The 15,625-nt window shown below is 42.0% G+C and overlaps 1 protein-coding gene across 2 annotated transcripts in view; it reads left to right on the plus strand.

Moving 5' to 3' along the window:
• LOC145768111 (kelch-like protein 24) overlaps positions 1–11,238 on the plus strand; it is a 71,418-nt gene extending 60,180 nt beyond the window's left edge. Inside the window, exons 11-12 of one of the 2 annotated variants that reach the window (XM_082579583.1) lie at positions 8,487–8,667; positions 8,753–11,238. In XM_082579583.1, the coding sequence (XP_082435709.1) occupies positions 8,487–8,667; positions 8,753–8,861 (290 nt within the window). In that variant the 3' untranslated portion in view covers positions 8,862–11,238. The remainder of the gene's footprint in view (positions 1–8,486; positions 8,668–8,752) is intronic. The other variant, XM_082579584.1, reaches the window with a different exon arrangement.
• The last annotated feature ends 4,387 nt before the right edge of the window (positions 11,239–15,625 follow it).

Here is a 15,625-nt window from a genome sequence, read left to right on the forward strand (position 1 = left end):
TTAACCCATTAAAGCAGAAAAAATGTCACACTGCCCACTTGGATCAGCAGTAAGTTTTATAGCAAATTGTCCATTGTTTATTCAGTGTTACGTATTTAAATAATTCTTGTAAAACACTCCCTTCTTACAAACGTGGTCTTTTCGAAGATCAACAGTTTGGATTTTAGGAATAGCCTACTGACATTCTGCAATCCAAAAATGCCTAAGCAAGCTAAATCGTCTTCAGCAAAAGTTAGACAGGTTTGTGGAGATTTTCCTATTGCCAAAAAACGCGATGCACTTTTTATAATCCATAAAACACCTTGACTTCAACAAAATATTACGTTTGGGTCTGAAATCGACAAAATATTATGTTTGGGTAACTGATGGTATCAATTCAAGGAAGAACGGTGCACTCTATAAATACGCAGTTTCGTTAGGTCAAACATGGCCCACTGCAGATAAGGCCAGATTTGTCACAATTTGAAGGATTTTATTAACAGGCTGACTCAAATTGTCTTAAACATTGCAGTTTCTACAACTAAAGTTCTTTCAGAAAATATTGTAAGAGGGTAACAAACATTTCCTTTATTAGTAATAAGTATTTAAAGCTTTGTACGATATCGTGAGCTTTCTTTGAGTTGATTGATAGTTGCCCATTTGTGCCCGCCGCACGACAGCTTCTGAACAACGTTGAAGATCTTGGAATAAGTGCGGCACACTGGACGAACTACACATGGAACATGGAGTGGCAAAACAACACCTCCCGACTCCGTGATTTCCTACCCGACGTCGATCCCCACCCTCCGGGAATGTCCCTCGCAAGACTTGCGTGGGTCCGGCTTAACCGCCTACGAACCGGCGTCGGTCGCTTTCGTTCAGACATGTGCAAATGGGGCCTGGCTTCCTCACCGGGATGCGAGTGTGGCGCCACAGACCAGACAGTAGATCATGTCGTCCATGACTGCCCAATCCATCAACCACCACATGGAGCGCCTGGACTGAAGGCCCTGGATGACGAGACTGTCGAGTGGCTGATGACATCATGCCCAAACATATAGTCCAGAAGAACAGCTCATACGACGAAGAAGAATTGATAGTTATTAATCTTCATAAATGCCAATTGTAATACGAAATGAAACCTCTATCAGAAGTAGTTTTCTCCAAACCACCAACATTAACGTAAACGGAGAAAATAAACATTTTCTACAATTCAGTAGATTGTTTCTGATCTTTAATCAATGCACATTATAAAAAAATACGTCTTGGCAGGGCCATTGAGTGCATAATTGGGCCCGGTACCAAGCCAAACTCCGGGTCCCCTCAAAGTTTCAATTGGCAATGCACAAATAAATATACGTACGACTTGAATTTCTCTTTCACAAGTTTACTTTTTCTGCATAATTAGTGCAAACTATTATTTATCACATGGGTCCTCACAACAAGTACGGTGTGTGGAAAAAATAACATACATAAAATAATAACCGTTTTAAATACGTTTGCCTGCAGAAATGACAAACTTTAGAAAAGACCCTGAATACTTGGTGCAAAATAACATACGTCTTTAGCATACACACAACACGACTACAAAAATAATTGCCAATGCAGCAGCCAAAAGAAAGACCATGAAATTGCCTCATGGGCGAAACACGGTGTCTATCGCTGTCAATTCTTGCTACAAATCGGCTGCCGAGAAGCATATCGTTGATTGGAAAGTCTGAATGGCTTGCGTGGAAGCTACACCGTTATGGTTAGCGAATCGCAGCTGCTCGCTGTACTAGCGAGTGCTCAGCCTTGTGCTGATAGCCGGGAAGAACGCTCCTCTCTTCACATGTCCTCTGCCCTGGCGCCTGCTGGTTTTGTTAGCTCTTTCTTTGTTTCCACAAAAATAAGAGTTAAACTGACTGGTAAAGCGGTGGTCGAATCGATATCTCTTCCCAAACCTTGACTCGACCCCGAAGCGACACCATGGCATGCAACCAAGCCACGCATGACCCCGGACTCCCACAGACTACCCCAGGGATGTCCATCACACCCAACACTCAACGATCCATACAAGACCCTGTTGAACCGGTCAGGGAAAGTAAGACGAAGAGCTCCAGGCGGGCTCTTTGCAGTTTAGTGAACCTTACTTTAGCGGGTGGCATAAATTTCGACCAGTTCTGCATTGAATTGGAAGAGTGGACCGCTGGCACTTCGCCGCCCAAGAGGACACGTCCTCGCAAACCACGCTTCAATCGTGGCGCCCGGGCTCGCGCGGCTCGCCGTCGTTCGAACGGGGTTCTCCTCGGTCGGACGGCGGGGGTTCGCGCGGGAACGGAGCCCGATATCGTAGGGGAGTGGAGTTGCGAGCCGCCTTCTCGCGGGACGCGAAGGGAACGGTCCGTCGGATTGTTGAAGGAAAAAATTGCGACCTTCACTGCGAAATTCCCCTCATGAAATTGAGGAGAGATTTCGACGTGACATGGCCGCTCCTAAAGCTGGGAGTTGCTCGCGGATGCCTGAGTGGATGAACGCCTACCGTTACGAGTATGGCAATGTAAACCTCTCCCTCATCGATGACGGTGAAGGTCCCATTACGGCCCGGGAGGTGGAGGCGGTCCTCCAGTCGCTTGATGTCGGTTCCGCCCCTGGTTCTGACGGATTGTCCTACGGTTTCTGGAAGACCCTGGACCCAAGAGGGGGACTCTTGGCCAGCCTTTTCGAGACCTGCCGGATCAACCGTCGTGTACCGGACCAGTGGAGAACCAGCAGGATCACACTCATATGCAAAGACCCTGAGGGTGATCTGCACGACGTCAGCAACTGGCGGCCCATCTCCATCTGCCGAAACATATATAAGATTTACGCCGCCGTATTGGCCCGACGCCTGCAGCGATGGGCGGTGGAGGGGAATGTTATCAGCCGAGAGCAAAAGGGATTCATGCCCACGGAGGGCGTCTACGAGCATGTGTTCATGCTCGACACCATCCTCTCGGATGCACAGTCACGCAAAAGGCCTGTGTCGGTTGCGTTTCTGGACATTCGAAACGCCGTTGGCAGTGTCCGGCACGAATGCATAGCCGAGGTCCTGCGTCATTTCGACGCCCCCACAGACCTTATTGAGTGCATCTCCGACATATACGTCGCTAACACCTGCACCGTCCGCTGTGGCAATGGTGAAACCGACCGTATCCCTGTGGGGCGGGGAGTCCGTCAGGGCTGCCCGTTGTCTGGGCTGCTATTCAATTTGGTCATCGAGGTGCTCCTCAGGGGCGTCCGTGACAAAACGGATTGCGGCTACAACCTTCCTGCTAAAGAAGACATCAAAGTACGTTGTATGGCATATGCGGACGACATCTGTCTCGTTTCTTCCGATCGCGAGCAGATGATCTCCCTCTTATCTACTACTGATCCCTTCTCTTCCTGGTCCGGGCTACGGTTCAACCCACGCAAGTGTGGCACCTTATCCTATAGGAAAGCGTCGGCATCCCGTCTGCGGGTCGACCCGGAACCTTTCTCCCTAGCCGGGGAGGAAATCCGAGTCATCCCCAAAGGCGAAACGTACAAATATCTTGGCGCTCGAACCGGTTACGCCTCGGATGCGTCCCTTACCCAACCTTTCATCTCCACCCTGGAGAAACACATTTCCTCTTTAATGAAATCTTTCCTTACTCCAAGCCAGAAACTTCTGGCACTTAATTCTATCATTCTTCCGTCCGCGTCATACCATCTGCGAGTGCGGCGCTTCAGACAGTATGAGCTTCTGAAGCTCGATCGACTGTTATTGCAGTGTTTGAAGGTGGCGTGGCGTCTTCCCAGGTGGGCGTGCAGCGCTTTCTTTTACTGTAAGCCTGCATTGGGGGGCTTTGGGGTGTTGAATCTGTGTCGCGAAAGCGACACGCTTTCGATAGCCCAGGCCTTCAAGATGCTGACGTCTCCTGACGACCGTGTCTCTGCCATCGCTTTCGGGCAGCTTAGGCGTTGTGCCAGTCTGAGGTTCGGCACTCCAGATCCTACCCCGTGCCAGCTAGCCAGTTACTTGAATAAGGACCCCCCACCTGAAGGTGCCCGTTCTCGACCGTGCCCAACAGGCGAAAGCTTGTGGGGCCGCGTCCCGGCGGCTACCCGTCGTCTAAATGTACGTTGGTCCGCACGCCCGGATGGCGGTCTCGAGTTGACCGCGGGGAGCTCCAAAATCACCCCTCCCCTAAGAAAAAAAGTGGTTCCGACCCTCCACCAACACAATGACTTGTGGTGGAGGAGACAGTGGGAATTCAAACCTGACCAAGGCAAGACGGTCAGTGCCCACTGTCTGTCCGGATTTTCGAACTCTTGGACTCGGCGACCGGAGCTCCTGGATCACGCGAACCGTGCATTTGCTTATAAAGCCCGCCTAAACCTACTTCCCTTGAAATCAAAACCAAGCCATGGCCACCCATATAAACCTGCCATATGTCGCGCGTGTGGGAAAGCGGAAGAGACTCTCCCTCATATATTGAACCACTGCCCTACCGTGATGCCTGTTGTCACGGAACGACACAATTCAGTATTGTGGGAGATCGTGAAGCATGTACCTGCCGAATGGCAACCCTTGCTTACCATAGATAGTACGGTTCCACAACACGTGGAAGCGGGCGGTGCTGATCTGCGCCCTGACATTGTCCTGCAACGCCCTGACGGTGTCACGGTTGTATGTGACGTCACTTGCCCGTTCGATTACGGCGCGGATTCCCTTCGAAAAGCCGCCGACAGGAAACACGACAAGTACGGCGAGTTATGTGTAAACATATTGGAAGACAGGAAGCGCCCTTGCAGGGACGTCCTGTCACTTCCGTTCGTCGTAGGCTCGGGCTTTGGCGGCCTTGGGTGTTCCTGCTCGTGGGGTAGCAGAGGTGGCTAGAAAAGTGGCCTCCCTCTCAATCGAAGGTTCCCTCCGTGTCTGGAAAGCTTGGAACGCCGGGCTCACTCGTGGAGGGGCTACGTCATAGAAAAGACGATTCCAGCGATCAGAAGCTCAATTCCCCAACAACAGAAGCTCTGCAGTAAGCATCCGAGCGCGCAAGACAGCAAACCTCAAAACCCGCCAGTAATTGTGTGACGTCATAGTATGTTAAATCCATTGTTTCATTATCAATTTACCTGTAAACAATTGTTGTTTCATCAGCATGCTGCAGCTCAATGAAGAATACAATCATCATCAATAAAATAAAATAGCAATATATGAATTAAGTATATATTGCATATCGTGAATGGACTCATATCATCTATCAATGACGTAATATCATTAACAACACTGGATCTGTATTTTCATATTTCAATATTTTAGACTATCACACACTACCTTCTCCCGATACGCTGCTCTTTCCCGCTCGGATCAACCTCGCGTTGCTTTTAACTCATCGATAAACATGATTTCCTGATCAACTCGATGCAACCTCCAAAGTTTCATCCCACTATTCTATATTTTTCCTGGTAACGTAGCCTAGTCATATCTACGCTTCGATCACCAACATATGCAGTGCTATAACGAAAGGTTAGTGTTAGACTGGCCAAAACAGCTTAAATAAGATTACTGAACAAGCATTGCCATAGGCCTGTTTAAATCTTTGTGGTTTCATGCAAAACATTGACAGGGTGGGGGTCAGTTATACTTTTAGCCTCCCTTTTAGCTTGTTACTAATGCATGGTTAATAATGTTGCTTAGAAAACAAATTGGTATCAAATTTGTTTTGGTGGGTGTATTTCAGCTACTTATGTACTACATGGCCTGGATTTCTGGATATAGCAAAATGTGTATACGTGCAATAAACGCAACGTCAAATCTTCCACTTTTGACAAAAGTAACAATTTGCTGTTATCACATCTCACAAACCTGAAGTGATAGGATAAATCTGAGGTCAGATTTGGATTCAGGACCCCAAAATTACCTTAAATCCATTGAAAAACTCCATGCAAGAAAAGTTGTGTTGACCAGTGTCGAAACAAAATTAGCCTACAATATAAATAGATTTCAGCACTAGTGGACCAAAACTTTCATATTTTGGCCACATAATGAGAAGCAAATCAATGGAAAAAGACATCATGCTTGGTTTGGTGAGCGGAGGAAGAGGAAGGGGGCGCCCGAAAACAAGATGGCTTGACACGATTGTAAATGACAGTGGCATGGGAGTGCATGAATTGAAGGAGGCTGCGTGGGATCGAGAGATGTGGAGAAAGATGACGTATAGAGCGACCGAGAGTCGTAAACGACTGAACGGATGATGATGATGATGACCGGTATATCGCAATTTCGGGTATTGAACCATTTTCAATACAACTCTATAACCAGCACATTAAAATTTACAGCAGTTATGTTTAGAAAAGGGCTAAATAAAAATTACTGTGGCTATCATTCCCATACAAGGGTTGCCAGACATGGAATTCTGCCCAATTTTGAGAAAATACTGTAGCCTACGTTAAATTGCCCACTCCATTTTTTTTATAAAGTGTAGCACACTGCAAAAACTTAATCCAAATACAGTCAAGTTACTACAATGTTTCATGCATATTACAAAGTATTTGACTTGCGATAACTTGAAAAGATCCAGTGTCTAAATATACCGCACTTGGAGCAAAACTAAAGTTCTTGATTTTGTGTTAAACACTTGTCATGCAACCACTTAAAAAATGTGGGCATAAAAAGATCTGGGGGCTTGATTTAATTCTTTCAATTCTGATCACTTTCACAAAAGCATGGCTAATAAAATGCACTGAGAGACAAATGTCATTTTGAATAAACCATGCCATAATAGCAACCACAAAAATGACTACAATAATGAGTGATGAGTTTTTTCATGATGAAATCAGTACCTGTTAGTTCAAGGCAATTAGGCATACTTTAAAGCTTGGAACAACTTAAAAGGTATAGTTTTTGCATAATCAAAATAAAACATTCATACTTGTTTGACATATCATTGGGCTATGTTAGCTAAAGCAGTATACACTAGACAAGGCACTCTAACAGCTGCAAGGTATTACGGTATCTGTTAAACATACCCAAAGATTAAATTGGTGAATGCCTAACCTATTCTGGTATACCTATGCCTGTTGAACTGCCCAGGTACTTTTCAGTTTTAACTATCAACTAAGCAGCTTCAAAAAGAAAACAGACCCATCACCAGTGGTTTAAACTGCTGGACTTGGCTGGGCTGCATTGATCAAAAGTCTCACCAAATAGCCAGTTGAGTATGTGGGAGTGGCAAATAAATCATGTTTAGTTAACTCTAGTTAAAATAACAATAACACATGAACTTTTTATCAATTAACTGCTTTTAACTTTTCTTTAGCAATCGCTATCTTTTCGAGTATCCTGCCACATTTTGCCAGCAACTCAGACTGTTAATGTTTCAAAGAAAAATGTGACAAATCAGGCCAGACACTAGAGGGGGCCATGGGTCAAAATAAAGTAAAAAAAAAACTTTTTTTAGGTCAAAATAAAAATGGCCCTAGTTATTACAAAAGCCTCAATTAAAACGTTCAAACTGAAAATCAAGCAGATTGATTCCAACACCTGTGACGTCCCAAAAGAAGTTGGAATCAATCTGCTTGATTATCAGTTTGAACATTTTAATTGAGGCTTTTGTAATAATCGATGGAGGTAGCCCAATGTAATTCTGATATTTTTTGCAGATTAAATTAAGATTAGCCTATAATATTTAATATCTTATCAGGTATTACCGATTTATTGTTTTTGCATATTTTTTAGGACCTTCTGATTATCCTCTTTTTGGGTGAAACAGGCTGTCAAGGGTTTAGAGACTAATAACTATATATGATTTAGCTAGTTGATATATGAGTGATATATTTTCTGCAGTTGCCTCTACATGATAAAGTTTATAACGCAAAAGCTCTAGAGTAACTTTTGATTACAATTTAGAGGTGAATATGCACTCAGAATGTACCAAGTTAGATAGGCTATAATTTTTCAAATTTTTCTTGGGAGGTCATACCATGAACCTCCCACTGATTTACTCGCCTTCAGCAAAGACGCGGCTGGGCTGCGACCGTCCGCAGCACTCACACTTTCATAAACTCACCAGCCACCACTGAGCAAAAGCAATAATTCTTCGTTCTACTTCTCATCTTCACCGGTTCTCTTATTATGTTTGCTGTAATACATGCAAAATATTTTAAAATTTTCCAAACTTAGTGATTGAACTCGAAAGATTTTTGTGCTTGTTAAAATTTTGCAACAATGATTGAGTATGTTGAGATCGGCCTTGATGCTTGTTGAGATTGAGATGTTGTTGTTGAGATTGAGATGTTGAGATGAGATTGAGATGTTGAGCTTGATGTTGAGATCGGTTTTTGATGCATCAGCTTTAAAAATAAGAATTGCCATCAGCCATAACCAAACATTTTATGAACCTAATGTTGAAAATTGTTTATCAACTTCAAACTAAAAATTTTCCAACACTTGTTGTTCAATGTTCATAGTCCATAGTCTAAAGTCTAAACCAAAGTTGAATCTCCATTGGTTTAAACAGGAGGAAAAGGCGACGGACCAGAAGCGTCCGACATTGTCTACTCTTACGACGTCATTACCGGTGGCATGACGCAAGTGACCGTCATGCCTCGACCATCATGCTATCACGGTTGCGTCACCATTCACCGGTTCGCGTCCAACACACCAACCGTTGCCCAGCAACAGCCAGGGAAATCAATGAGGTATCGACTTAATATGACACAATAGCACTAAGACACACTGTCATGAAAGGCCAAAACTCGTTGTAAACGTTAAAGGCTCTATTAGTAAATATTATTTTGCAGTGACGACCGACACTCCATGCGAAGAAGCGCAAGACAAATGGTTTGATGATCTTGGAAGCACTTGCTTTGTATCGTCGTCATCAACCTCATGAAGTGTCTCCAAATCGTTCTTGTTAGCTTCCCACTTTTCATTCATGCTTCTCTGCAGAAATGAAAAGGTTTCAATGAGATCACATGAGATATGCTGTAAAGATGCCTTGACTTTCTATATGATAGTCTGGTTTTGCCATTAGAACGTATTCTTGAGTAAAGTAAAGGTAAAGGTCCCATACTCAGATACTGAGCTATGGGGAATGAGAAGATAAGGTTTTCATTATACTAAGCCTTCGGCACTAAGGAGAGTAGGGTGGCCAGTTCCTTTCTCTCGGCCGCCTTTACTTCAGCAACTATGCCCACCCAATTTATTACACCCTGGGTAGAGGTGAGCGGTGTTTTTCGACAACCAGCTGAAGCCGGGAGTCGAACCAGGTTTGCATTCTTGAGTAGCTGTAGGCAAAAACATTAATCTTGTTAATAGCCTACTAGACATTTTAAGTGACTTGAGAAAATTTATATGTAGCTCACTGTGGGCTATATTTAAGATCCTGCACTGGCATGTTGCGTAGCTGGTGATTTCTTCCAAGGGACACACAAATAAAGTACCAGCCATTTTCTGGCTTGTTACAAAACGTGATAAGGCCCGTTTCGTGTATACTGTAGAGCTTTAGATGGGTGTATCTAGATTTTTTGTCATTCTCTTAATGATACATTGTGTGCAACAATACTTTCTGAAACTTTTTCATTGTCATTCTCTTCGCACTTCATTTTGCTTTTAAATCCTTTTCGCTTTGTGCTTTATATTTATGCGTGTTTTCGTAGATCTATTGATCTTTAGTTGTTTAAACGGTATCCGGACAACTGCCCCCCGGACAATTGCCCCCTTAGAACAACTTCCCCCGGATAATGAATAACAAGAGAATAATAAGATTTAAACATGACTTGGTGAAGTTCATTCATAGCGCGAAGAACATCTTTACTCGTTACACCGAACAAAGGAAGGCAGGCGGAAGGATTGCAAGTCCAATATCAGGCAGATGCTGACATTGCTCTAAAAATTGGTATGCTTCCAGCTCTGGCTTTCATTCGACCAAATGACGTAGTTGTTTGTTTTTGTTGCGTTTAGTGCGTTAGCGCGTTTAAAGCACTTCAGGATACTATGCCAACAGAAGTTGACTCGATCGTAGATTACTTTGAAGATGTCTTCATCGGAAGAAGGCTACGCATCAATAGACGATCACTCCGTTTTCCAATCAGCATGTGGAGCATGCATGATCGTGTAGTGGAAGATCTTCTCTGCACAAACAATTCGTTGGAAGGATGGCATAACCACCTTCAAGCTAACATTACTACATGTCATCCAAACGTTTGGAAGTTTATAGACGCATTAAAGAGCGAGCAGGCTTTAGCAACGATAACAATTAACCAAGTGGTTGCAGGATTCCCTGCACCACCGCCCAAAAAACGCTATCAAGACTGTTCAACCAAAATCACAATGTACTGTAGGCCTACTTGACTTCTTAAGAGGAATCGCTCATAATTTACATTTCTTGTGGCGATGTTTATATATATTTCTGTCTCAAATAAGAATCAAACCATTAGCGCTAATTAAAAAAAAGTTTACTGCACTGTTTGATGGAATTGTCCGGAGGCAATTGTCCGGGGGTCAATTTGTCCTATATCCGTGTAAACTGTTCTAACTTTTTCTTGTTTTAAAACATTGTTTGTTTTTTACATGGGTTCTAGGCGCTTGTACAGTAAATGATCAAAATAGTTAAGAGAATGTTTACGCCTTTCTTCAGCACAATACGCAATCGTTGAACATTTGCTGTTATCCTCAGATAAACGCTGGGATTGCTTTGTGAGTTTAAATATGGATTTTTGGAAGTAGCCTACGGAACGTCCAACTTGCTGACCAGAGAAGGCGCATAAGCGTGCTAGCAGTTTTTTCACATAATAAGTACAGCATAAATGTTGTAAAATATAGGTAGACCAAAACCTTTTTGCTTTAAAACTAGCCGAAAGTTTACAAAACGGAAGAACGCAAGATATTAAACCGCACAAAGTTAATCCAAATTGAATTTGACAGCAACTCATTCATGCAATAGTGTTTTTAAGAGTGGGCTATTTACAATTTACAGTCCTTATTAATCTGAAAATAAACTACAACTTTATCAAAAATTTCTCTATTCACTTGACACTTTTAAATTTGGAAATTCCGAAAAGCATCTAACAGATGTAGCAGGCGTCAAAGAGTATAGTACAACACCTGACAAACCTGTAATTTGCTTGTAAGTAAATTTGCAAACACTATTACATTGATAAGTTAATAAAATGTCCTATACATTTATTTCATGGTTAGTTTAAGGCTAATAAATAATGGCAAGCTTTGCATTACGTTAGCAACATTTTTTTCTTGCAATTAAAAGTATATCTGGCAATACTATTGTTTATCCTTTTCTAAGAAATTCTTGGTTTAAACTAGTGTAGAATTCTCGAGTGGTGAAGCATAATAGGCTATATGACTATCTGAGTGTCGGTTTGAGAAAGATATTTGACCAAATAATTGGGATTGATAGATCATGAAATAGAATTAATTATCAACAAGAGACCTTTTAAATGGCCCATTAAGCTAACACCTGTGATTAGTTAATGAAAAATCAAGCTGAGCAATGAATGGTAGATTCAAATTAGTGGATTACGGTTAGTACAATAAAGAAAGAAATAGTCATCTGATGAAACTGCTTAATTGGCCGTTTTGCTAAATCGTTGCTCGGTGGATGATCTGCTGTTGGTGCATGTGCATCCAACCCTAAAAGTGCTGTTGTTCAATATTCGTTGCTCAAATAGTTGCTAGTTGTAGAAAAAAGAAGGTTATGTTAGGTGTTCAGTGTTCACTGGATTCGTGTTTTCTTATAAACGATTTAAAATTGACGGGTCCATGAGCGTATCTGATTTAGAATTATTCACTTATCACAGTCTACTTCAAATTTGGTAGGTAGCCTACTGGGCAGTCATGCAAGTATCCAGTGTAATTGTAGGGGAATTGTAGGCTACAACGTAGTCTACTTGGTGTTAGTGACTGATTTTCGATTTGTCGAGCTATTTAGATCAGGGTTTCCCAAACTTTTTTGGGCCACGGACCACTATTTGTGAATCTGTTTATTCGCGGACCCCCAATGCAAAGGTAAAACTAAATAAAACCGAATTTTGTTTATTTAAAAAACTGACAACATCAATGGGACGGATGGGATTGCTTCTTATTGCATAAGTCATCGACTCTCGGAGTTATTTGTGAAAGGCAAATTCGTAAGTCAGGGTCCACGGAAAGTCTGGACCAGTATTTTGTCTTCATGTTGGTAAGAGCTCAAAATGCTGTCTCACACATGTATAGGTCCATGGCAAAAGGCAATAAAATTTTAGTTGCCTTTTGCGATAGCAATGGGTATTCCTCCACAACACTCAACCAGAAAGATGCAATAGCTGTTTGATTGAAACTAAGCATTAAAGTTCGATCAGATGATAATTCGGCGAATTCTTCTTCTTCGCGTCCGTACAGATCAGTCTTTGCAACAACAAAAGGGTTTAAAATCCAGTCAAAATAGACGAGGAATACGAGAATTTTTCGTAAACAACTTTTTAACTGCAACGAAGGTGTAACAAGTAAGATTTACGATACTGGATAGCAAAAGCTTTCGAAATCATTTAAGTTATTGCAAAGAACTGCGGCAATTATCCTTGACAGGGTACCGTACGTACAGTACAACATATATGTGTGACTTTTTAATTTCTTGTCATATCGCCACGGACCACCTGTGCAGTCGTCGCGGACCACCAATGGTCCGCGGACCACAGTTTGGGAAACCCTGATTTAGATGGAGCAATTTTATTAGAAAATGGAATCCTCAGACACACTTGCTGAGCTAAGAATTGATCATTCAAACCATAGCTAGCAATAAAACGAATTATTTCACAGAATTGCATAGCAAATTTTTTTCAAGTCAATTTACTTTGTTTCCATAGTACCATAGGCTATATAGGTCTAAACCAGGGGTCGGTAACCTACGGCCCGCGGCAGTAGCGCAGCAACGCAAAATACCGCCCTTGGATTTTTGCACGAAATGCCCCAGTTGAGTAGGCTAGCCCTTATAAATTAGACTCATAAATTGATAAGGTGTTGATTCCCATAAACGATGTTTGCTTAACCGCTGCAGCACGTCCAGTGCTGTAGCGTCATTTTTAAATGTAAAACCATTGGATTGTTAGCTGGGGCTCCGAGAGGGGGGGCGGAAGTCGGGCAACTTTCCTCCCTAGCATAACATTGAAAAGGAAAAACGAGTAGTTTTTCGTTTTGTCACTTTTGAAGGGGGCCAATTTTTACTACTAAAATAAAAATTTAGGCTATCAACATAAAAATAAACAAATTTTTGAACGAAATGCATAGTTACAAGTATTTTTCGATCATTGTAGGTGCTGCTTTAGATGTTTCTAATCAAGAACAAACCATTCTCGTATTGAGTCCGGCTTTAAATTGCTTCAACACGTGAAATCTGATGCTGTTAAGCCTGCTGATCTCTGAACGTGTTATGTTGTTCTAACTTGGAAACTAGTGCTGCTTTGGCTAAGCGTGTACTATTTTTGCTGCATATGATAATGGATCCAACATATCTGGAAAACTGTCCAAGCAAGATTGAAGGAAGTAAATTCTTCCTGCCTATTTTCTGCTTATGGATAGTTATTGCTTAAACGTAGGCTACTAAAGTTGGAGTTCATGGCGTGCAGGGTTGTCCAAATATTATATCATTTTTAAGTAGCCTAATTGATCGACGAAGCTTATGTCAGTTTCAATTGCAGCCAAAACAGATAGAAAATTCTAAAGAAAGCTATCCCATTTCCAAGCAGCCTACTTGAGCAGTTTCAAACCTGTGCTTCTCTGCATTATGTAGATTACAATCCAAAGCCAGATCCACTCTACTAACCTATTTATGCAGCGATAAAGAACTGTTCAATGTTTTTCAGCCCCAGAGGCTCACACGACGACGACGAATGGACAATAAGCTGATGAATTCAATGAAGTTAAAGAAAGATGTAATCAAAGTTACAGAAAGCTGAAAAGAGTAGGCTACTCGCAAGCTTAAGTTGTTACAGGAACTATGATTTAAAAAAAATATTTTAATTTTTTGGGAACGGAACGCTTCAACGACTCCGCTTCACCAGCTCAATCATACACTACATAGTAGGTACACAACTACACACGCAATTTATTGACCGTACAGTACGCTATGTTGCAAAGGATTCGTTAGCTGTTGGTAGTTTGTTAACAAACGTATCAACAATCTCAAAGATGTTAAAGATAAGTTTGAAGTCCTATGGAAATGTCATCGCATGTCTGATGTGTAGTTGCGGGCATGTGGAACAAATTTAAACAAGTTGTACAGCAATGACATTTTGGATGAGTTGGTAGGCTACTTTTGAAAGAAAACTACCCAGCGAGCTTGAGCTACAAACCGGAACGTATCACTTCATGATATCAACTCAAGGAAATCATTGATTGCGACTTTCGAAACACTTTTCCAAATATTTTTGTTGCTTTGAAAATTTGTTACGTAAACCAGTATCTCCAACGGCTGCGAGTTGAAAACGTGGTTTTAGCACACTGAAATTTGTAAGAATTGTTTACGCTCCACCATGACTCAAAACCGAGTGAACAGTTTATGCATGTTGTGCATCAAATTAGATCTAACAAAATCTTTATTATTTGATGCTGTGTACCTGGTCACAGCAGTAAACCATAATCTCTTCGTGGGAAAATTGTAACATAAGATTCCCAAATCAGTTCGTCTGTATGTAATGACCGAAAAAGAAACACTCCTTTGAAACGTCTATTCAAAAAGTGTATTTCTGTAAAAATAGCCTCAAAGCTGTCGAAAATGGGGTGAAACGCGATACACCACTAAAAACTTGTCACTACAATCCAAATTACTTAGATAAAAGACAGAATTTTCGTCCAGCTGGCAAGCACTAAGCAAACAGTTAAATATGCCTCCAACTTTCAAGCAACCATTTTACGAATGACTAGAATAATTTGCGATATCTCAAACTCACGTAAACAGTAACTGTGACGCAATAATGAAAGGCATTGTTGCGCAATTCTAACAAGTGTCCAAAGGTGGTGATGCAATGTTTCATCAGGTCTTACGAACGATGGTGCAATATTTGGACATTTTCTAGCAATTTCCATGACGTAAGATGCCAGCTAGGTTAAGTAAACCATAACGGTTTTATATGACGTTTGATTTGGTGAATAATTGTCGGGAACATAGCGGCCCCTAGTTATGACAGTCTGACATGGCATAACTAAAAAAGAATTGACGACAATTGTGAGCCAATGAATAAAAACACACGATACACAAATTGTTTGAATCACTCACGTCTAAGTTAATACGTAAATACAAAGGGCATGCAAAGAATGAATAACAATAAGAATAATACACGACGATACATGAAATTGGTTCCGTTCCGTTCCGTTCCCTTCCGTTCCGTTCCGTTCCGTTCCGGTCCGTTCCGTTCCGTTCCGTTCCGGTCCGTTCCGTTCCGTTCCGGTTCCGTTCCGTTCCGGTTCCGTTCCGTCCGGTTCCGTTCCCAAAAAATTAAAATATTTTTTTTAAATCATAGTTCCTGTAACAACTTAAGCTTGCGAGTAGCCTACTCTTTTCAGCTTTCTGTAACTTTGATTACATCTTTCTTTAACTTCATTGAATTCATCAGCTTATTGTCCATAGGTACACGCTAAAATGACGCTATGTACAATGGTTGCGAT

The sequence above is a fragment of the Aplidium turbinatum genome, chromosome 4 (genome assembly GCF_918807975.1).
Source record: "Aplidium turbinatum chromosome 4, kaAplTurb1.1, whole genome shotgun sequence".
NCBI classification, from domain to species: Eukaryota; Metazoa; Chordata; class Ascidiacea; order Aplousobranchia; family Polyclinidae; genus Aplidium; species Aplidium turbinatum.